The 25,615-nt window shown below is 35.9% G+C and overlaps 1 protein-coding gene and 1 pseudogene across 1 annotated transcript; both read right to left on the bottom strand.

Moving 5' to 3' along the window:
• Nucleotides 1-11,156: 11,156 nt before the first annotated feature.
• LOC140510964 (olfactory receptor 5D18-like) lies at nt 11,157-13,633 on the bottom strand (annotated as a pseudogene).
• A 2,407-nt stretch (nt 13,634-16,040) lies between these two features.
• LOC140511711 (olfactory receptor 1165-like) lies at nt 16,041-16,886 on the bottom strand. Its single transcript, XM_072620879.1, has one exon. The coding sequence runs from the start codon at nt 16,884-16,886 to the stop codon at nt 16,041-16,043; it is 846 nt and encodes a 281-aa protein (XP_072476980.1).
• Between the last annotated feature and the right edge of the window lie 8,729 nt (nt 16,887-25,615).

Here is a 25,615-nt window from a genome sequence, read left to right on the forward strand (position 1 = left end):
TAGATTTTTATTCTCGGTGTGGATCTTTGATTTCACAGGTATAAGGAGCCTTAGACAAGTACATCCCATCCACTAATATGCCTTCAGATATGTTTTCAAATTCATAACATCAGATTATTGTTTATGAGTATAGAGTAAACTCACTCCCCTCACCACCTCATTTTTACTTAGTCAGGATCTTTCTTGGGGATAATATGAAGCAAGATTGTCTTTATTGCTAATCTAGCATTACATAGACCCTACTATGATTTTTCTCTATTACTCTTTACTAATTCTAGTCTGTCATTGTCTTTTCATTTTTGCTAGATACATAACTTGCTTGATCTACAACATTCTCTCCCAACAAATTTCCTACTTGAAGCTGCAGTTGCTTCCAAATTCCTCCGCTCTTTATTCTGTGAAGATAGCATACGCATTTCTGTCTTTGGACTTGTCATTTCCCCCAAAGTGTGATGCCTACTAAATTTAGTCTAGCCTTTCAGGCATAGCTTGCTTAGGTTGCTGACAATCCTACTCTCCTCAGGCATATGTATTTTTCATTCCTCTCAAGTTCTGCAGCCTTGACTGAAATTGCCAGTGGATTTTTAACAAAAACAACGTGGTATTATTGTTGGTCTTGGTATGTACCCATATTAACTTTCCATATGCATCAAAAAAGTCTTGTGGGAAGCAACATTATATGATATCTCCTAATATTCATGGATATTTGGTTCCCTGCACAAAAATGGTGACCAGAAAGGAAATGATGATGATGAGGAGGAGAAGCAGGCAGAAGATGATGATCTCATAAGAACCCTTTATGGGCAGCTCCTTTCTAATTTATCTTTTAGGGAATTTACAAAAGGAATAATCTATTTTCTAGTGGATAGACAAGGAATAAAGAGGGCACACGAGGAAATTAGCAGACATATCTACTCACCAGAACATAAACTGTCCTGCACATTTCATTTCCTAGGTCCATAGCACAGATGGTGTATCACGTGATATAGCAATTTCATGATTAGCTAATTTTCAAACCTCTTCAATGTTATCAAACTAAGGATTAATCTACTGGTATGTATTATTGACCAAAAATCTGTGGTTCACTCCACTTCCCAACAAAGTTCACGGTCAGAGAGATGTTCTTGTACTCTATTTGGAACATGAGTATGGTACTTCTATGAAAAACCTTGATTTACCTACAAGACCTTTGGGACCCATACCCTAGAGACCTTCTATTGACTGCACATATATAGTCTCAAAAGAATATTACAAAAAAAAGTCTCCATATCACTTTCAGTGAAGAGGATTTTCTAAGAATCACAACGGTCGTGCAGTTACAATTATTTCCACCTTCACAAATATTAACATAGACTTTGCCTAAGATTATTCAATATACAATTAGAAGTGAATTATTACATAAATCAGTTATTTGCTCTCAGGGGTACTGGAGTAAGGCTTGGCCAGCCACCCTTAATGAATACTTATTGAGAGAACTTAACAAATACTTTTTAACTTTACCTTTCTCAGGACAGTGAAGACATTGTAAAAAAAAAAAAATGGACTTCAAGATAAAGAATTTCTCCCTCCCTCAACCTCCTGGCATAGGAAGTCTAATCATAGTATGATTTCACTTGGTGATCAACTAACCCACAGGCAAGAATCCCTCCTTTTGGGATACTGCTTCTGTTATCACTGGCACCGCGACTCCAGAGTTCATAATGCTATTGCCACCACTAGACACATTTTTCACAAGGAATGTCTCTGATACTTCATTTCCTAGATGTATAAGGTGATGATGACCCTAGTGTCAGGGCACTTTTATGAATAGAAAATATTTCCTCCCTCTTTTTTCTCCACCCCCAATAATGTAATAATCACATTTGTGAAGTTGGAGACATTTATACTCAGTCTACCAGGCAATAAACATTCAAAATGCACTTATAATGTTCCAAACATTGCACCTAATGCTGGGGATGTATAATTATAATTATACTATCTTTAACTCGCTCTCGATCTTCAGACAACTGTCTCCTTCTCCTAGACCTTCTTGCCTTTTTTGTGTCCATGCAGTAATGAGTCTGATGAGCAGGGATGATGTGGTGATTCACCTGATCCAGTCAACTCTCAATGGTCCTGACTTCATGTGGGAGGGCTTAGTGGAGCTTAGTTTTAGTGAAGAAGGCAATTAGCAAATAATAAGTTGGATATCCAATCTATCCATTTTAAAGAGATCCCCAATTATTATGCAACCTCTTTTTTATTAAAGGATTATTAACTGTACCAGGTCGGAAATACTGAACAATAAGATGAGAATTAAAATGCTGAGTAGAACAACAACAATAAAAAAGTGATTTAACCAAAATAAACTACCATCCATCAATCAACAGTGATGTATTGAATACGTTTCTGTGCTGGAGATCAAAAATAAACGCATGAAATAATCTACCTTAATTTGCATACCTTCTAAAAGCGTAGTAAAACCAACAACTTATATTTTAATACTGCTAATTTTTTGTTTTCTGTTCTTAAATTATTTTATTTGGTCTCAGTGTTCTACAACCACTTCCATATAATTTATATTTTCCCCCTCCCTGGCCATCCCTCCCACCTTCCTCCCACCTCCCTCCCTGAGACAGCATACAAGTTTATATAGGTTCTACTCATACATTCCTATTAAATACATTTTCACTTTAGTCATGTTGCATAGAAGAATAAAAATGAATGGGAAAATCATAAAACAAATCAAAATATAATACAAAAGAAAATGATCTGCTGCATTCTACAATTGGATTCTATAGTTCTTTCTATGAATGGGAAAGGCATTTTGCTTAAAAGACCATTGGGAATTTTTTAAGTTCTTGTATTGAAATGTGGGTGTTGCTGTGTATAAAGTTCTCCTGGTTTTGCCCCTTTTGCTCAGCATCAGTTAATATAAGTCTTTCTAGGTCTCTCTGAAGTCTTCCTGTTCATCATTTCTTATAGTACAATAGTGTTCCATTACATTCATATATCACAGTTTATTCCCCCGATTTATGGGCATCCCCTTTTTTATTTATTTATTTAATTTATTTATCCCCCGATTAATGGGCATCCAATTGATTTCCAGGTTTTGGCCACCACATTGGGTGCTGCTATGAATATTTTTGTACATGTGGGACACTTTCCCATTTTTATGAACTCTTGAGGATATGGTCCTAGAAGTGATATTATTGGATCAAAGGGTATGCACATTTTTGGAGCCCTTTGGGCAAAGTTTCAAATTGCTCTCCAGAACGGTTGAATAAGCTCATAACTCCGCCAACAATGAATTAGTGAATCCTTTTTTTTAAAAATTTATTAAGATCTTTGATAATAACAAACCTGAAATGGACCCACGTTTGATAGATATCTCCCAAATGTCCTGTAAAAAATAAGTCTGGTGATCACCACCCATGGAATCTAATATTCAACAGTAAATAAACATATATTAAGTACGTTCTTTGTTTCAGGTACAAATACAAGCAGAAAGAAAAAGAGCCCCTGTCCACGAAGACCTTACTTTCAAATGCGGGAAGCCAACAATATAAAGGAGCTTATCTTTGAATTCTCCCAGATCTATATATCATTCATGATATCTCAAATTCACGGCCTTTCCCAAATTCAGGATAGGCTACGCTGATAATATGGAGAGGCACATGGCAAGAGAAGGATGCAGGAATGATGGGGTTATCATACTCTTTTCTAGAATAGACAGCAAGGGAGGGACTCTGGAAGGAAGAATTGGTGGAATAAAAGATACAAACCCTTCAACCAGTCAACAGCAGCAAGCAATGATAATGGTTCTAAAGAAACATTTATGAAAACGCATGTAGGGGATTTGCAGATAAAAAAGAGTCAGGGACCTATGAAAGTCTAATATCTTTTTATAACTAAAAATTTTTAAAAGAGGAAAGGAATTAAAGCATATCATGAAAATGAGGAAACTGATTACGGAAAACCTATAAAGATAATTACATTGAAATCAATTCTGAATTTTATATGTCTGGCACTGACATAGCAGGGCATGTCAAAGGAAAAGAGCATACTTGCGAGCATTTTTTTTAAAGAAGTCAATGTAATAAATGATTTTGGATAAAAAGGATTCAATGAGATAAAGGGCAACAGTAGAATAAATTATATTAAAGAACCAGAAATATCAGAGCGATAGCTTTACAAAACATCCAAAATGTTATAGAAGAACAGTGAAAAAAATGTCAAGAAGGAAATTTTAAAAAGTGAAGGAAGGAGGCAGTGAGTCAGCCTGTAATTTTTAAGCTCGTGTTATGTAAGAAGCAGTAAGCTGAACATTTGTACAGACACCATCTTCACGAAGAGAACACTCATAAATTAATAATAATTATAAACTTATAAAATAATTGAAAAGATAAGCATATATATAAATATGTTTAGGATGTATGCAAATAAAATCAATACAATTTGTCTATATGCAAGGACATGTGGGAGGAAGAGCATCAAATTTGGAGGGATAAGGAAAGACTTTTCAAAATTTTTATGGGAAATATTCTGAATGATGTGATGTATAAAAGAAGATTATGTCTGTGGAGCATTAAATCATATTTTGAAAGATATTAATCCATGATGAAAGTGGCAGTGTGAAAACAAAAGAAACTCCTTTATTTACCAATCTTCTAAGACTGGCAACAACTCTCTGTACTTTAGAATCTGACAAAAATAAAAATGAAAAACAACAACCATCGTTTTTCCATTCAGTTGTATGTGGATGTGTGTGTGTGTGTGTGTGTCCCAGACTTTTCTATTAATTTTATTGCAGTCTTTGAGCTTTATATTGCTTTGGAAATTGGGTAGTTAGTATGAATTGTAAAAATTAAATTTCTTTCCATATTTGTCTTCTTTTTATGTATTCTCTAATTTTCTGGAACAAAAATATTATCTGAGTGATTATGTATTGTTCCATATTACTGAAATTCTGTTATTTATACTGTTATTTAACATTATTTATCTGGATAATTAGGTGGTACAGTGGATAGAACTGGGGTCTAGAGTCAAGAGTACTTGAATTCAAATATGACCTTAGATAATCCCTAACTGAATGACCCTAGACAGGTCATTTAACCCTGTTTGCCTCAATTTCTTTATACATAAAATCCATTTAAATCCATCTGGCCCTGGAGGTTTTTTCCTAGGGATTTCACTGATGGATTGTTCAATTTTTTTTTCTGAGATGGGCATATTTAAGTATTTTATATTCACTCATTTCACCTATTGCCAAAGTAGTGGCGTATAGTTGGGGAAACTAATTTCTAATTACAGTTTTAATACTCTCCATGTTGAATGTGAGATCAATCTTTTCATTTTTGATATTAGTAATTTAGTTTTCTTCTTTGTTTTTTTTAAACAAATTGACCAAAAGTTTTCCATTTTTATTGTTTTTCTCCATAAAGCCAAACTCTTAGTGCAATTTGTTTCTTCAATAATTTTCTCAGCTTCAATTTTATTAATCTCTCATTTGGTTTTCAGTATTTCTAATTTAATATTTACTTGGGGATTTTCGATTTGTTCCTTTTCTAGCTTTTTCACTTACATGGCCAATTCATTGATCTCTTCTTTCTCTATTTTATTCATGTAAAAACTCAATTATCTAAAAATAAGAACTGCTCTTTGCAGCATTTCATAATTTTTGATAGGCTGTACCATTTTTGTCATTCTCTTGAAGTATTGAATTGTTTCTAAAATTTGTTGTTTAACCCACTTATTCTTTCCATTTAGATTATTTAGTTTCCAGTTATTTTTGTTCTACCTTTCCATGGCCCTTCATTACATATAATTTTTATTCCATCGTGATTTGAAAATGATGCAATGATTATCTCTACCTTGTTACACTGCATTGTGAGGTGTTTACACTCTAGTACATGGACAATTTTTGTGTATGTCCCATGTACTGCTTAGAAAAAGGTATATTCCTTTCTATCATCATTCAATTATCCCCAGAGGTCTATCATATACACCTTATCCAGAATTCTATTCACCCCCTTAACTTCCTTCTTGTTTATTTTGAGGTTAGATGAATCAATTTCAAAGAAGTGCTAGGTTGAGGTCTCCCACTAGTACAGTTCTGCTGTTTATTTCTTAGTGGAACTACCTTAACTTCTTATCCAAGAATTTGGATGTTATACCACTAGATGCATACATGATTAGTAATGACAATACTTCATGATCTATGGAGCATTTTCGCTGGGTATAGTTTCTCTCCTTATCGCTTTTGATTACATCTGTTTCTGCTTTTGCTTTAACTGAGATTAGTATGTCTACCTCTGTTCTTTTTTTTGGTTATTGAATCAGTTGAAACATTACATATTCTTCTCCAATGTTTTACCTTTACCCTGCGTGTATCCCACTGTTTCAAATGTGTTTCTTGTAAACAACATATTGTAGGACTATAGGATTGTGGTTTTTAATTTATTCTCATATACACCTCCATTTTATGGAAGAGCTCATCCTATTCACATTCACCGTTATGATTATTATCTGTCTTTCTCTCCATCCTTTCCCACCTCCAGCCCTTTATGCTTTTATTTCTCCCTTCTTTTCCTCAATAGAGTTGTATTTTGACCTCTCCTCCCTCATTCTTCCCTCCCTTCAATCAGCCCCCATTCCATTTTTTACCTTTTCATTTATTATTTCTGCCTTCCCTCTTATTCTCTCTCCATTTCCCTTCTTATTGCCTGTGGGGAAGGTTAGATTTCTATACTTAACTGACTATGTCACTCACCCCTTGAACCAAATCACATGAGAGTAAAGCTCAAACAATGCTCATTTCCCTTGTTTCTTTCCCTCTATTATAATATGTCTGTGTGCCTCTTCTTGTGATGTAATTTACCTTGTTCTGTCTCCTCCTTTTCTATTCTCCCATGACAATCCCTTCTAAACTTTTAATTAAGTTTTATCATCTTATCATTTAATTTATACCCACACTCTATATCGATAAATATTTTAAATGCCGTAATAAATATGCGATTATCAAGATTAACAAGTATCATCCTCTTATATAGTGATGTAAGCAATTTGACCACATTGTGTAAGAAGTATTTTTTCCCTGTTTACTTATTATGCCTCTCTTGAGTCTTGTATTTGAAGATCAGATTATCTACTGAGCTCTGGCCTTTTGATAGCTAAGAACTGGAAATCCATTATTTCATTGAATTTAAATCTCCTTGCCTGAAATACGATGCTCAACATTGAGTAACTTATCCTTGGTTATAGTCCCAGCTCCTTTGCTTTACAATATTTCATATTCCTATCTCTCTGATCACTTAATTTCAAAGTGGCAAAGTCCTGTGTGATCTTGACTGTAGTTCATTTATATTTGAATTGCTTCTTTAAGAGTATTTTATCTTAAATTTTATAGTTCTAGAATTTGGCAACAATATTCCTTGGCATTTTTAATTTGGGATCTCATTCAGGAGGTAATCAGTGGTTTCTTTCATTCACTATTTTGCCTTCTGGTTCTAGAACCTCAGGCAGTTTTCTTTGATGATTTCTTGGAAGATATTGTACAGGCTCTTTTTATTCATCATGGCTTTCTGATAGACTTATAATACTTAGATTTTTTTCTATTTCTATGTCTATTTTCTATTTCTATTTCCAGGTCAGTTGCTTTTCCAATGAGATATTTTACATTTTCTCCTACTTTTTTTCCTTCTTTAGATTCTACTTGAGTGATTCTTAGCTTCTAATTGCCCATTTCTAATTTTTCATAAATAGTTTTCTTCAATTAACATTTGTATCTCCTTTTCCATTTTTCCAATTGCTCCTTTTAAGGAGTTATTTTCTTCAACTAGGTTTTGTACTTCCTTTTCCATTTTTCCAATTTTCCCAGTTAGGTTTTGTGCTTTCTCATCCATTTGCCAAATTTTCCTTTTTAAGGAACTCTTCTATTCAGTGATTTTTTTGTTCATTTTGAAAATTATATTTTAAAACCATTAGCCAATTATGCTTCTACCTAATTTGGTTTTTAAAATTCTTCTTGAGGTTTTCATGAATGCTCTTTGGGCTCCAGACAAACTCATTTTCTCCTTAGAGGTTTCAGGTGTGAGTACCGTACCAAGGCTTTCCTCTACTCTGTTTGTGTTTTCACCTTCTTTGTCTCCATAATAAAATTCTAAGGTCTTTGCTTGTCTGTTTTCCTTGTTGCTCGTAGTGATGACCTTTACTTGTCTTTTAAAGTGGATCTCTTTTTCTAGGGCACAGGGGGCCCTGTCCCGCTGGAGGTGTTGTCTGTCATGATCTCTGTTTCTTTCAGCTAGAAGCTAGAATGCTGCAGCGCACTAGGTGTTGAGTTGATTGATGTGTGTCAAGGTCAAGAGCATAGGAAGTCTTTCTAAGTTTTGCTGAGGTACACTGAAGCTCCTGCCATGAGTTAAGAGAGAGGGATTGTCTGTAGACAGGAGGTTTTCTCCTCCCCTGAGCTACAGTACAGGAAGACTCAGTGGTTGATGAACTCCCATCAGACCTGTGGCCTACCCAATTTCCTTGGCTGTGCTAAGGCATGTGTGAGATCCTGGTGTTGGTCTTTACAGCCTCCACCACCCTTAGCCTCAAGATCTCCTCTTGGTGCCCTGAGGTGGGTCTGTCTGGTATACCTCTGGTTCTGCACTGCTCCACTTCAGTCACAGCAAGAGGGACTCTTTTCCTCCATCTCCCTAACCTCTCTGGCTGAGAGACTGCTGTACCCCTACTGTTGATTCCACTATTCCAGCATTTTTCCTGAGGAATATTGTCTGGGTTTTTCAAGGTCGACAAGGGGAGAGTGAGTGCATTTACAGTTTGCTCCACCATCTTGGCTCCAGGAAGTTCAAATAGGTTACTTTCAAACATTGTCTCTGTGGCCTGACAATCTGGGGAGTGGCTGCACTCTTACCTGAGTCCTGCACTTCTCTCACTCAGTTCTGTTGAACTCCCCTCCTGAGCTGATATGTTTCAGAAACTGCACTGCTGTTTCTGCTTCAGTCCACCCCTACGGTTCCTGCTGTGCTCCACTGTGGTACAATCTGTGCTGGTGTAGCCTGTGCACTCTGTGCTCCCCCAGCCCTGTGTAACAGATGTTTCTCCTCAAACTTCCACACTGTCCAGGACTGGAAATCTGACACATTCTGTCTCCTAGTGGATTCTGTCACTCTAAATTTTTTTTTCAGATTCTCTTTTTAAATGTATCTGAAAGAATTTGTGGTAGGGCCCGAGTGAGTCCCTGCTCTCACTGCCATCTTGACTCTGCCTCTCTATCTATAGTTATTTCACCAATATATCTTTATCATGTCTTAAAAGCTCTTCTTCATCCATAGCACCCTGTAATAGACTGTATTTATGTCCTTCTCATAATCATGCATTCAGATGTGAAGACTGCATTCTGTCAAACAAGAGCAGAGAATGATTTCTCAGTACAAATAGAGAGATTCTATGCCTCTTTTAATTATCATATATAGCAAACAAGTGCTCTGTGAACTGACATCTAACAGAACTTTCAATGAGAGAACATTCAATTTTTTTCCCATTGTATGGTGAGGAAATGTTGATCTTTCTATTATTGTCTTAAAATAAGAAACCCTCTGTTTCATTACATTGCTTTGTTTTTCTTATCATGAAAGTTAATGTTGACTTCTATTAAACATGTGCTGATTGCTTCAAAATTTTCTTGTTGTTAAGATAAATACACCCGCTCCATCCCAGACCATTGCCAGGCTTCTTGACTTTTGTTTTGCCCCGGATTTCATTGACTCTAGAGGAGAAATTGAGAGTGATGCATTTGTGGTCCTGTCATGGATTGAGTTGAATAAAATAATGAAAATCAAAATGCTCAAAAAGAGGACAATGCTGTATACAGGAAAAGCAATAGTGTTTTAAGACCTTTGAACAAAGAAGTCATTCTAACTTTTATAAATACTCAAACTAATTAAAAAGAAGGAAGACTCTGTTTCCAGAAGAAGAACTGAAGAATAGAAACATTTAAAAACTGATTTTACATATAGATATATGCGTGTGTTTGTGTGTGTATGCATATCCGCTGGTACACCTGTTTAGGATAGGAGCAGTGGCAAAAAAGGAAAAAAAAATACCACTTTAGTATATATTTAAAAAGAATAGCACAAATTTTAAAATACATACTTATTTTGGTATATACTTTTGAGCAATGGCTGAGATACTGGTGGTACACGATTGTGATTGAAGACCATTATACTATGAGAAATGATGAGCTCGATGATTTCAGGGATAAGAAAATGTGGAAAAGTTGCACAGAATGATGAACAAAATGGGCAGAACCAGCAAAACACTGTATACAATAATAGGAACAATGTCTTAAGAAAGACTTTGAAAAAATAAGCTATTTTTTCCGTTATAGTGAAATTAACTATAGATAATTACTTTTTCATTTAGCATTTAAGATATATATGTATATATTATATACATACATAATACACACACACACACACATATTTGCTCAGTCATGCCACTAATTTTCAACTCTTCCCTGCCAAATTTGAGGTATTTTGACAGTGGTCATGGAGTGGTTTGCCATTTCCTTCTCCAGCTCATTTTATGGATGAGGAATCTGATGCAGAACTTAATGACTTGTCCAGGGTCACACAGCTAGTTATTTTTTAAGGCACATTTCAACTCAGACAGAAGAGTCTTCCTGACTTCAGCACTATCACTCTATCCATTGTAGTACCCAGCTACCTCTTATGTACACAGACAAGCAGACACACACACACACACACACACACACACACTCACACAAACAAGAACACAGAAGTATGTAGTATAAAAGAAAGATAATCTCAGAGAGCACTAGTAATGACGGAACATGAAAGAATTTAAGAATTTAGTGATAGACAGAGACAGAGAGAGAAGGAGGGGTTGACAAGTAAATAGATTCAGGTCTAACTCTTTGTCTCTTATTCTCTGTTTCCATGACTATGTTAATCTCTCTGCCTATTTCCGTATTTATCTGAACCTCTCTCTCTTTTCAATATCTTGGATTTCATAGTTTTATAGAGATCCCCTAATAATTGACCCCTTTCTTACACTCAGTAATAGTTATCATTCTACAGCTTAGAGACTTCAGAGATTTTGTTGTCACCAGTAAGTTAATTTGGGACTCACTAAAGCAAGAATTAATTTTAGAAAAAAAAATTCGTGTCCTTTTGTTTCCTGATAGTTTCATTCGTATCTTTGGCCTTCAGACTCTGTGTTAGTGGGTTCAACATGGGAATGACCACAGTGCACAACACAGAAGTCACTGAATATGAACCATGAAAATTTAGAATTGGCGACACAATAGAAAAAGAGAAGGGTACCAGGGAAGATAAAGATAACTGTCAGGTGGGACACAGAGGGAGAAGGCTTTTTTCCATCACCTCGCTGATTGTAGATTTGGTTGGTGAGATAAATTAACTCTGGAATATGAGTATAGTTATGAGGGTACATAGGACATTAAAATTAGCAGGAATGAAAAGTCTCATTTCACTTAATTGTCTGTCTGAACAGGGGGAAGAGAGGATTACCAAATTCTCACAGAGAAAATTATTAATGATATTAGTTTCCACAAAAAGAAAATCTAATGAGAGAGTAGGTAAACATAAGGGGAAAAGTTATTCCTATACAAATGCCACAGTCACCAACAGTGTACAGAATTTCTGGGACGTGGTAACCATATATAGAAGGGGGTCACAAAAGGACACAAAGTTGTCATAGGCTATTATTGCCAACAAGATAGCTTCTTTCAACAGACTGGTATCAGTAATAAATAAGCAAACAAACAAATAAACAAATGAATAAATAAATGGATGAAGGAATGAATAAATGAAGGAATGAATGAAAAAACAAAAAAATGGATGAATAAATAGGTAGATAAGCAATAAATAAATAAATGCAAATGAAGGAATGAATAAAGTATTGTGTGATGCAGTTTCAAAAAGAAATCTGTCTTCTAAAAGCTTGGGTGCATCTCCAGGGGAGTAACAGAAATCCACAATAGATAAATGACTGAACAGAAAAAATACATGGGGGTGTGGAGTTTGGAGTTCATCCTGATGATCAGAATCGTGCCTCAATTTCCCAATACTGTGATGTAATGGTAGTTTAAATGGGAAAATCTTTCCCATTCATTAGTAGACCCCTTAAATCGCATGGAGTACGTGGTTGGAGTAGTTTGCTGAATGAGTGGAAGAGGACGGTTGGAGCAGGAAGATGCAGAGCTAGAGCAGACCAGAGAGGAAGTTTCTCTTAAGAGCAGTCAGAGACAGGAAGGATGCAGGCTCCTGGCTAGTGTGAGTGAAATAATTTGTTTGTGATTTTGTTTAATGTAAATGGTTTATGGGATGCCTAGAACTAGGAAGGCTTGGGGATGCTTTCGTTCTCTGCATTACTACTGTATATAGATTTTTGTTACTATGATGGATTTGTCTTTCTGGTGTCTGAATAAATGTTTTGGTTCTGCCTTCTATTTTTAGAGCCTGTGTTATTTCGCCAATTAGAACAGCACTACGATATTCATGGCTGTGGTAGGCTCTATGACTATCACATTGATTCTCTATGTGAACACAAAAGTAATTAGAAATAGAAGGAAGAGGGGGACTTGGAGATTTGGATCATCGGAATATCCTAAGAGGATGAATATGATTACAGTACTTATTTTATTCACCACAGATCTTGTTAAAGAAAATTACAGCATTTCTAATCTAGATTTAAATGACTGTATACTATAATCCTAACCTTAAAAAATATTCATCTATTGGAGTTAGAAAATTGGTTACCTAGTATTTTGGTTGAAGATTTTCAAGACAGGTGAACTGATGAGGTTTTAGGAAAACCCATTTCACATGGATAGCTCTAAATAAGATAACACTTAAATATATTTTAATTGTAAATTTTCCTACATGTATCTTTTATGTATTGCTTTTTGTATTCATTTCTGGAGCTAATCATTCTTCCGTAGCAGTTTCCTCAATCACAATTCTATCATGTGATATTTTACTCCAAAATTCTAGTGATTCTTTATTATCTTTGGGATAAAAAGAAGGAACAGTTCTATTTGAATTTTAAGCCTGCTTTCTAGGACTACTATGCATTATTCCCCTTCATGAAACCTATGACCTAGACAAATTGATCTTATTGCCAGTCATCACATGTATCTCTTCATTGCCAGCCTCTGAACCTTTGGATGAGTTATCTTACACTACCATAATGCAATCTGTTTTTAGGTTGCATATTAAAAGTTCGAGTTTCCTTTATAAATCAACTCATATCCCACCTTCCTTCCAAAAAATAATGGTCCCAAAAGCTAATATTCATAATATATATACTTATATGTTGACTCCAAGATATATTACATATTGTTTCCAAGAGATAAGGATGGAACTTTTTGTGAGTTTTAATAAAACCAATACATAACCAAGAACATACTGCTTAGTAGATAAATAATAAATGCTTGTTGATTATTTGACTTGCTATTCCTTTAGACACACGAAAGCATTTACTGAGAAATTTAAGTCTTTTTTTCTAGCATGCCCATACCAAAATTCTTTCACTAATTCTAATTTGGCAAGAATTACATTTTCTTCATGTGGATCGCCCTTCTGTGCACTCACTCCTGCATCTTTATATCCTTCCCATGGTGAGGCACTGAGATCTGAATATCGTACTCTACATGTGGTGCTAGTGGACAAGAGTACAGGAATCTCTCATTCAAATACAGGAATTCTGTGCCACTTTCACTATATACATGTATGTATGTATGTATGTATAAATATATATTACATTATATATAATATAATAATATATTGCATATATACATTAAAATAATGCTCTGTGAACTGATGTTTAACAGAAGTTGAAATTAGATGATTGCAAAGCTCTTCTTTTTATGTGTTAAAAAATAAACTTTTCAATAACAGTCCTCAAAATAAGGAACACTGCCAGGCCTAGAGGCCTGTGTGGGCTACCCGAGTCTTTCTTACCTCACCTCCGAGGTCTTCAGTTGGCCAAAACCGGATGCTCATATGAGAGAAAGGACGTTCCAGAGTCGAACAAGGGTTGAGCTTTATTACAGGGTCTAGTTACAAGTGCAGGGGGGTCTTCCTTAGGAGGAAGAGGGGGAGATTTCCTAAGGAGGCTAGGATCTTAAGGGATTGGAAGTAGAAGTACAAGCGGGGAGAGAGGGGGAGGGGAGAGAGAAGAGAAGAGAAGCCTAGCCTACTGTCCTCTTGGCTCCTTATGTGTTAAGCGAGCTTTCAGGCTTCCTCAATCCTACTTAACTCTCCAGCAGCATAGTTTGCATCTAAATACCGTGCTGTTAGGTAACTAGGTGTGCTCCAATCCGGGACGACCTCGAGGGCAGGGAGACTCCACCCATCACGTATCTCCCGGGGAGAGGCGGAAATACCCTAGCTAGCCGAGCTAGCTCAGTCTGACCTTCTCGAATCCCCGCTGTTCATGGAGGGCCTCGTAAGACTCTAAGATTTAGAAGTCCCACTTTTACCCGCCCGAGACCATCCACACGGATTTGAGCTTCCAATCCCAACAGAACACTATCTCATTATTTGATTATTTTTGGATATTTTCTAAATTTTTTTCATTTTTCTCTTGTCAATGTCAATGTAAACTGGTATTGAACATGGATCAATTGCTTTAAAATTATTCTTATCATTGAGCCAAAGTCAGTCACTAAATCCCAGGCCATTACAAGTCATCTTGGATTTTGTCTTACCATTGGACTAGTAACTCTGAAGGAGAAACTGAGGTTGATAAATTTGCAGTTCTTCTGAGGACAGACTTATATAAAATAATGAAAACTGAGATGAGGTGAATAAAGAAGACATTGTATTCTGTAACAACAATATCATTTTAATATCAACATTTGGAATAAGTTATTTTGACTAATATAAATAACCAAAATAACGGCAAAGAACGTATAAATGAAAAAAATCTACATTTAGAGGAAAAACTGATGACTAAAAGTATATATAGAATGATTTTACACACAAACATATATACATGTATATATCTGTATATATATGTATATAGGTTTCATAGTAGCCATCTCTGCAGCAGGAGAGGCAGAAGGAAAAACAGTAAAAAAATTCATGGTAATTGAATATATGCTTAAATGGAATAGAAATTTTCACAGAATAGATATCTAATTTAATATATAGTCATCTTTTTATTATATTATGAAATGGAGATGGTTGTTTTATGGCATTAATCAATAATAAAACTACACTGAAAACTAATTTCCGTGATAGTGTTGTTCATGTTGAAAGAGTGGAGAGTCAAGAATCTTTTTCTCTGCACTACAAATAAATCAATAAACCAATACTTATTATTAAGTCTTCACTATATTACAAGGATTGTACTAAGTACTTTGTAGCACCAAACTCGACTTTAGAAGAAGTCTATTAACTCAGTGAGTTGCTCCATGTGTGGAAGACTATTATTCTCTTTTAACAGTGAATTTGGTCAGTAATCAATGTGTTTGTTTCTGGCAGACCTCCAAAAGCCACCTACTCATCCTATAACCTCGCAGGTTAGATTACTGTTCCATTTTTTTTTTTTGGCAAAGTAATGGAAATGTGAAGATTGAAAAAGAAAAAAAAATGAGCATTCACACCTGTAGAACCAGTAGATTTGCCTTTAATATAAATTGTTAAGAGGCTTTAATGAAAGGTTCTGAGGTTGATGCTACTCATGGATATATTACAATAATTTTCTAGCAGTGACTTTTCTCATTTAAAACATTGTTCACTCATTTGCCAAAGAATTATGTTGCTCTCTTTCAGATGATAGTAGAAATTGAAGGTGTGACTACCAGAGAAGTACGTAACTGAGTAGAAATCAGAGAATTAATTAAAAATCACCATCAATTCCATCAGAAAAGTAAATCCAGTAGTTACAGAATTCGTAGAAATAATCTTATTGAGAAATGGTTTGGAGATCCATTATTTTCCTGAAATTTTCTTTCACATCATTTTTCCTTAGACTGTATATGAATGGATTTAGCAAAGGAATCACAACAGTATAAAAACAGATCCCACTTTGACCATGATCAATGAAGTTTTAGAATTGGGAATAAAATAGAGGAAGATGGTGGTCCCATAGTAGATGGTAACAGCCATCAAGTGGTAAGTGCAAGTGGAGAAAGCTTTATATATCCCACTTTCTGAATCTATTTTGAGAATAATGACAAAAATAAAAAGATAAGATATAAGAACAATGATGAGGGTGCAAAATGCATTGAGATTCGCAAAGATAAAAAGTATTATTTCTATGAACTGTTTATCAGAGCAGGAAGCAGATAGGAAGAAAGAATATTCACACTGAAAGTTATTTATGATTTTGGTCTCACAGAAAGACAATACAGGAATTGAGTAGGAGAGTACAATAGAAGAAATTATACCCCTAGTAAATGCCACAATCACAAGCATGGAACATAGTTTTGGGTAGATGGAAACTGTATACAGTAAAGGATAACATATATCAACAAAGTAGTCATAAGCCATTACTTCCAAGATGACCATCTCTGTCATCAAGAAGGTGAAACCAATGGAAAACTGAGTGACACAAACGTTGATGGAGATGCTTCTGTCTTGTACAACTATATTTTCTAGTAGTTTTGGTTTAACTACAATGGAGAAACAGAAATTCAAAAAGGACGAATGATTGAGGAAAAAGTACATGGCTGTGGAGTTTTGGATTGACATGATGACCACAACCATGCCCATACTCTCCACGACACTGACTGCGTAGATTTTGAGGAACAGTAGAAAAAGGGGCACCTGGAGCTCTGGATACTCAGAGAACCCTAAGAAGATGAACATGACCATGGTTCTCTCATTCTTGTCAGGACTCACCATGATTCCAGTTGGAGAAAATAAGAGATGGATCTTGGGAAACAAAACATATATGAAATTGAAGAACAGAAGATAAGGGTTGGGCTATGAATTATAAATTACTATTTTTACAATTATTAGAGAGATAAAATTGGATTAGTTTCAAAGTTACCTGGTTCTGTAAAGTCCTATACACTTACATTAAGAGAAAATTTTGGAATATAAATAAACCAAAGAAACAGTGAAATTGAGAATGATCTCAATATATGGATGGCCATATATTCCCATCATCTCATATAATCTGTATTTCAACAAACGTCTGTTCCAGAAAAAATAACCCAATAAAAACCTTTAAGTGAAGGAGAACCCACTGACTCCTAAGATAATCCACCACATTTCTTCAGATACACACATACCCCCCCCCCCACATATATATATATGCACATACATTTACAGGTGTATATATGTGTTTATGTGTGTATATATAAACTACAAAATAGAGGTACCCACTGACATAAAAAATCCCCTGAGGATTAGTGTACTGTAGAGGCAGCCAACTGACAGAGTGCTAAGTGTGAAGTCAAGAAAACCGGAGTTGAAATCCAGTTTCACACACTCACTTGCTTTGTGACCCTGAAAAATTTATTAAACCTTAGTTTGCTTGAGTTCACTCCTTTTTAAAATGAGGAAAACAATAGTACATAATTCGTAGGAATGTTGTAAATATTAAATGACATAATATTTCTACAGTGCTTAAGATAATACCTGACATATCGTCAAAGTTATATTGTTAGTTCTTATTTGATTAAATGGTTTAAATCCTAATTGTGTTTCTTGATGCACATGTGATCATCAATTAATCACGTCACCAAATTTGAACTGAGTTTTATAAGAATAAAAACGATAACAACTAACATTTGTATAACATTTTATAAGTGACAGTTATTTTGCTAAATGCTTTACAAAGTTTATCTAGGTGATCCCAAAATAATCCGAAGAGACAGGTGCTATTGTTTTTCTAATTCGGCGATTTTGGAAACTGCTCCACAAAAAAGTTAAAAAGTAATTTCCCAATGTTACACAGTTAATAAATGTTTGAGGTACGATTTGACCTCAAATCTCCCTGACTCCAGACCCAGATTTCTATCCATTGTACTGTAGAATATGAAATTTGACTAGAAAGAATTTAAATTCCTTTTCAGCCATAACGTTATATATTCAATTTTAAAGTCGTTTCCATATCTGAACACTATGATATGTTTCTTTCCATTCTTTGTAAGTAGGATGAAAAGAATATCCAAATAAATAGAGAACCCTTCCTATTAGTTGAATCGTAGATTCAACTTCCTGAACTTGTTTCTTGATTGCTTATGGCTCTACCGAAAGAAAGTCGTAACGACACTATTTAGAAGAAGTAGAGAAAGTGGGATATTTTAGAGACTCAATGCATCATCTTTTCTGCATAATTATTTTACAAGGAGTAAGCAACAATTGAAAATGATAAAATGAAGAATATAAACAAAGGATAAACATAGAGTTGGGGGAGGAAGAAAAAGACAGACAGAGAGAGATAGAGACAGAAAAAGACAGAGAGAACAAAAAATAGATCAAAGGTGATAGAAGTATATTTCCCTGAGAGTTGTTAGTCACAACTGGGGTGTATGAATTAGAAAATGCACCAGGAAGAAGGAACGGGATGCAGCATTTCAATTTGGAAATTTGGATTTCTCTTTTTAGAGAAGTGCAATATTAGAACATTCCCCATTTTTTTTTATTTTTAATTTTACTTTGTTTATTATTTATTTTTTAACACAGTTTATAACACATAAAGCAATTCCAACTTTTGGCCAGATGATATTTCGTTTTAAAGCATTTACAATATGGACCACAAAAGAATTTTTTTAAACATTAACCAACTGAGACACAAATAATATTTATGTTTCTAGCTTCACAAGCCCTTGACCTAATTTTCTCCACAGTATTACTAAGAATTAAATGACCCTAACCTGTTGTTGGTCTAAAGTCCTATACCTAACAGCTTAATTTTAGGCAACCTCAGATATTCCCCTATCAACAATCTGTAATTGAATAGATCTGGTATTAAGCTTACAAGCCTTTTGACTATAGGAAATTGCCACCAATGGTAAGGACATTGCAGGGATACAATATCTCCTGAACTTCATGTCGTTCCAGGCAGGATTAGATTATCCACCTGCATTCAGTCAGGCTTAAAGACTGCCAGGTGTCAGTGGGGAAATTGAATCAGGAGAATCCCACCTCAGCCAATGATGAACAGCCGCTTTCCCACCTTTCCCTTGAGATCACCTATGCAGTTCATACCAGCATCTCATCAGCTTACTGACCTCATGTACTGGAGGTTCAGATAGTCTTTCTTGTTATCCATACCTGGAGTTAGACTCAGAACACCATAGCATCTAAAAACGGCAAGTTCCAATAACCAGGTTTCAAATATGATTATAGCTTCACTTTGGCTAAGGAACATCTTTTGAGGCAAGTCCTAAGTGGTTTACATGTCTTTGTATACATGTTCTAATTTATGATTAAATGGCAATCATAAAATCAAATTTACCATTAAAATTTTGACTTTTCCATCAATGCCAAATTTTACCTGAGGTTACCTTCCTCTAGGGAATTTAGACTGAAATTCTTTTCTCCAAACTAAAGACGTCATTGATTTATTCTCAGGAATTAATTCAGTCTATTGTTTTAATACTAATTGCTTTTACCTCAGTTTGTAACGTGTCCAGTTTTTCTCCCCATCACTCCCCTCCCCCCGCTTCCTAATACCTTACATTGTGATTACTCCTTCCCTCAGTGTACCCTCCCCTCCATCACACCCCACCCCTCTCCTATCCCCATCTTCTGTCTTTTCTTGCAGGGCAAGATGAATTTCCATACCCCTGTCCCTGTAGTTCTTATTTCCCGATTATGTGAAATAAAAATTCTCAACATTTTTTTCTAATACTTTAATTTCCAACTTCTCTCCCTCCCCCCTCCCCCCCTCCGCAGCCCTACTGAGAAGGGAAGCAATTCAATACAGACAAATTATGTGTTGTTTTGCAAAAGACTTCCATAGTAATCATATTGTGTAAGACTAATTATATTGCCCTCTGACCTACCCTATTCCACCTCATTTACCCCCCCCCTACAATTGGCCTTGTCCCTTCTCGAAAGTGTTTATTTCTAGTAACTCCCTTCTCCCATTTTCCCTCCCTTCTAAAATTCCCGTAGCTCAACTTGTCGCCTCCTGTCCCACTTTCCCGTGGTGTATATAAATTTTCGTATCAAATTTAGTGAGCATGCTATTCCCTCCATCAGCCACATGTTGGGAGAGTAGCTTTATTTTTTCTCCTCTCCCCTTCTTCCTTATCTCCTCCACTGAATAATATTTTTCTTATCTCTTTTAGGAGTTGTAGCCTGCCACATTCCATTACTCCTTTGCTCTTCCCGGAATTTTCCTCCTTCACCCCTTAATTTTTATTTTATTTTGTGTGTGTGTGTGTGTATCATCTCTTCTGATATAACACACCCTGTACTCTTTATCTATCTATGTGTGTGTGTGTGTGTGTGTGTATGCACAATCTCTCCAACCACCCAAATACTGAGAAAAGATTCAAGAGTTAAAAATATTTTCTTTCCAAGTAGTAATGTAAACAGTTCAGCTTTAGAGAGTTTTTTTACGATTTTTCTTTTCTGTTTAGCATTTACCATTAGCCAAATGGAGGAGAAGATTCAAAATCTCACTGAACAAAATAATTCATTGAAAGAGAGAAATGAGTCCAGGGAAAAGAATGACTATGAGTTAAACCAAGAAGTTAGTAAACAAAACCAAAAATTTAAAAAAAAAAAATCAAAGATGATGTTAAAGAACTAATTGGAAAAACAGCCGACCTGGAAAATAGATCCAGGAGAAATAATTTAAAAATTATTGAGTTATCTGAAAACCATAATCAAAAAAAGAACCTAGACACTATCTTCCACGAAATTGTCAAGGAAAACTGCCCTGATGGTATAGAATCAGAAGGCAAAATAGATGTTGAAAAAATTCATTGATCTCCCCCTGAAAGAAACCCGATCAGAGAAACTCCTAGGAATATTGTGGCCAAATTTCAGAGTTCCCAGATCAAGGAGAAAATACTGCAAGCAGCTAGAAAGAAACAATTTGAGTACTGTGGAAATACAATCAGGATAACACAGGATCTGGCAGCTTCACCATTAAGGGATGGAAGGGCTTGGAGTAAGATATTTCAGAAGTCAAAGGAACTAGGATTGAAGGCAAGAATCACCTACCCAGCATATCTGAATATAACACTTAAAGGGAAAAAATGGACATTCAGTGATAGAGACAAATTTGAAGATTTCATTTTGAGGAAAAGACCAGATCTGTATTTAGAATTTTGACTTCGCAAGACAAGAATCAAAAGAAGTATGAAAAGGTAAACAGGGGAAAAAATCATAAAAGAATTTCTGAAGCTGAACTGTTTACATTACTACATGGAAAGAAAATATTTTTAACTCTTGAATCTTTTCTCAGTATTTGGGTAGATGGAGAGATTGTATATACATACACACATGCACATATATAGCCAGAGAGTACAGGGTGTGTTGAATCAGAAGAGATGATATCCACACAAAAAATAAAATAAAATAAAAATTAGGGGGTGAGGGAGGAAAATACCAGGAAGAGAAAGGGCGAAATGAAATGGGGCAGGTTATAACTCATAGAAGAGATAAGAAAAATCTTGTTCAATGGAGGAGAAAAGGGAGCAGGGGAGAGGGGAAAAATGAAGCTACTCTCTCCACATGTGGCTGAAGGAGGGAATAACATGCACACTAAAATGAGATGAAAATTTATGTCACATCACGGGACAGTAGCTGAGGAGGCAACAAGTGGGGTGAGGGGAATGAAAGAAGGTAGGGCAAATGAGAGAAGGGAGTTACTAGAAATAAACACTTTCAAGAAGGGACAAGGTCAGTTGTGGGGGGGGTGATAAGGGGAGGTAGAGTAGGACAGAGGGCAATTTAATTAGTATTACACAACATGATTATTAGGGAAGTCTTTTGCAAAACTACACATATTTAATCTGTATTGAATTGCTTGCCTTCTCAGTGGGCTTGGGGAGGGGAAGGGAGGGAAAGAAGCTGGAATTCAAAGTATTAGAAACGAATGTTGAGAATTATTATTGCATATAATAGGGAAATAAGAAATACAGGGAATGGGGAATAGAAATTTATCTTGCCCTACAAGAAAAGAGAGAAGATATGGGTAATGCAAGGGTGGGTTGTGATGGAAAGGGGAGAACATTGAGGGAAGGAGTAATCAGAATGTAAGGTATTAAGAAGCAGGAGGAGGGGAGTGATGGGGAGAAAAATTGTACATGTTACAAAGTGAGGTTAAAAACAATTAATATTAAAAACAATTGACCGAATTAATTCCTGAGAATAAATCAATGACATCTTTAGTTTGTTTTTTTTTATTGAATGCTATTTATTAATTTTGATACTTATTTCTCCCTAAAACTTCAAGAGCATTTTTCTTTTTTTTTTTATTAATTTTTTTATTTTTTTTAATGTTTAACAATCACTGCCATACAATTGCGATTTTATCCCTCCCCACCCACCCCCCACTACCTCCCTCCCTCCCCACGACTGCATACAATTCTGTATAGATTCTACATAAACTTTCCTATTGAGTATATTTTCACTATCGTCATGCTGTGTAGTCAGACTAAGATAAATGAAAGAATCCGTATAACAAATCAGAACATGATACACAAACAGATACACATACACAAACATGATCTGCTACATTATGTGAGTGACTTCCATATTTCTCTCTCTCAGTGTGGAAGGCTTTTTGCCTTGAGGTCCACCACTGGGATTTTTTTTTTTCAGAAGTTCTTGTGTTATTACAAAAATCTAAGTCTACCAGAAAAAACTCTCACACACTGTGGTTGTTGCTGTGCATAAAGTTCTCCTGGTTCTGCTCCTTTCACTCAGCATCAGGTCATATAAGTCCTTCCAGGCCTCTCTGAAGTCTTCTTGTTCATCATTTCTTATGGCACAATAGTACTCCATTACATTCATATACCATAATTTATTCAGCCATTCCCCAATTGATGGACATCCCCTTGACTTCCAGTTTTTGGCAACTACATAGAGTGCTGCTATAAATATTTTTGTACATGTGGGACCCTTTCCCATTTTTATGATCTCTTGGGGATATAGTCCTAGTAGCGATATTGCTGGGTCAAAGGGTATGCACATTTTTGTAGCCCTTTGGGCATAGTTCCAAATTGCTCTCCAGAATGGTTGGATGCGCTCGCAGCTCCACCAACAATGAATTAGTGTTCCAACTCTCCCACATCCTCTCCAGCATTTATCATTTTCTTGTTCTGTCATGTTTGCCAATCTTATAGGTGTGATGTGGTACCTCAGAGTTGTTTTGATTTGCATCTCTCTAACCAATAGTGATTTAGAGCATTTTTTCATATGATTATAGATAGCTTTAATTTCTTCCTCTGAAAATTGCCTGTTCATATCCTTTGACCATTTATCAATTGGGGAATGACTTGTATGATTATACATTTGGGTCAGTTCTCTATATATTCTAGAAATGAGGCCTTTATCCCCGAGCTTAGCTGTAAAAATTTTTTCCCAATTTACTACATCCCTCCGGATTTTGGTTGCATTGGGTTTGGTTGTGCAAAAACTTCTCAGTTTAATGTACTCAAAGTTATCCATTTTGCATTTCATAATGCATTCTATCTCTTCTTTAGTAAAGAATTCTTCCCTTCTCCATAGATCTGATAAATACACTATTCCTTGCTTCTCCAGTTTATTCATGGTATCAATCTTTATACCTAAATCATGTACCCATTTGGACTTTATTCTTGTGTACGGTGTCAGGTATGGGTCTATGCCTAATTTCCGCCACACTGTTATCCAGTTTTCCCAGCAATTTTTGTCAAACAATGAGTTCTTATCCCAGAAGCTGGGGTCCTTGGGTTTATCAAACAGAAGGTTGCTATATTCCTTGCCTACTGCATCTTGAGTGCCAAGTCTATTCCACTTGTCTACCTCTCTGTTTCTTAGCCAATACCAAGTGGTTTTGATAATTGCTGCTTTATAGTACAGTTTAAGGTCTGGTAGCGCTAGGCCACCTTCCCAAGCATTTCTTTTCATTAGTCCCTTTGATATTCTGGACCTTTTGTTTTTCCAAATGAATTTTGATATTATTTTATCCAGCTCTAGAAAGTAATTGTCTGATAGTTTAATTGGTATGGCACTAAATAAGTATATTAATTTGGGTAGAATTGTCATTTTTATTATATTAGCACGGCCTACCCATGAGCAACTAATGTTTTTCCACTTACTTAAATCTGACTTTACTTGTGCAAAAAGTGTCTTGTAATTGTGTTCATATAATCCCTGGGTTTGTTTTGGCAGGTAGACTCCTAAGTATTTTATACTGTCTACCCTAACTTTAAATGGGATTTCTCTTTCTATCTCTTGCTGTTGAACTTTGTTGCTAATATATAGGAATGCAGAAGATTTGTGTGGGTTTATTTTGTACCCTGCAACTTTGCCAAAGTTGTTTATTAATTCAAGTAATTTTTTACTTGAATCTCTGGGATTCTCTAGGTAAATCATCATATCATCTGCAAAGAGTGATAACTTAGTTTCTTCTTTGGCTATTCTAATTCCTTGAATATCTTTATCTTGTCTAATTGCTACAGCTAACATTTCTAGTACCATATTGAATAATAGTGGTGATAATGGACAACCTTGTTTCACCCCTGATCTTATTGGGAATGCATCTAGCTTATCCCCATTGCATATAATGCTTGCTGAAGGTTTTAGATAGATACTGCTTATTATTTTATGGAAAGTTCCCTTTATTCCTACGTTCTCCAATGTTTTTAGTAGGAATGGATGTTGTATTTTGTCAAAAGCTTTTTCTGCATCTATTGAGATAATCATGTGGTTTTTGTTAGCTTTGTTGTTGATGTGGTGGATAATGCTAATAGTTTTCCTAATATTGAACCAGCCCTGTAGTCCTGGTATGAATCCTACCTGATCATAATGTATTAATCTCGTGATTAGATGCTGTATTCGTTTTGCTAAAATCTTATTTAAAATTTTTGCATCTATATTCATTAGGGAAATTGGTCTATAATTTTCTTTCTCTGTTTTGTCTCTTCCTGGTTTGGGTATCAAAACCATATTTGTATCATAGAAAGAATTTGGGAGGACTCCTTCTTGTCCCGGGTCTGTCCCCGGGACCTTCGAGTGAGAATCTCCCTTCGGTGGGCACCGCTTCAGACGTCTCCGGACCTACCCCGGGGGACACGGCGGCAGGCAATAGTCAGGCAATGCGCAGGAGGTTCATAGCTTTATTGCATGGAGGAGTCCCACGAGCAGTTCAGGGCGTTGTCTTATATAGGGAGGTTCTTCCGGGCTGCCATCCTAACCCGCCCCGAGGGTGAGGCCTACCACCCGATTGGATCCAGCCCACCCGACCAATCCCGTGGGCTCACAACTCCTCTATGGGAGCCGTGTCTCCCTCAGATTGGTGGGCTGCCACTCCCGGGGAGGCCCCTATCCGCCCAGGCGCCTAGGACCGACCCCCGTCAACTCCCCCTTTTTGTTTTATTATAAGGACATCCGCCTTTACCTGCTCTAGGACCCTCTTCCAAAGTTTTATCATGCAAGAAATAAGGCAGGGAAGC

The sequence above is a fragment of the Notamacropus eugenii genome, chromosome 6 (assembly GCF_028372415.1).
Source record: "Notamacropus eugenii isolate mMacEug1 chromosome 6, mMacEug1.pri_v2, whole genome shotgun sequence".
NCBI classification, from domain to species: Eukaryota; Metazoa; Chordata; class Mammalia; order Diprotodontia; family Macropodidae; genus Notamacropus; species Notamacropus eugenii.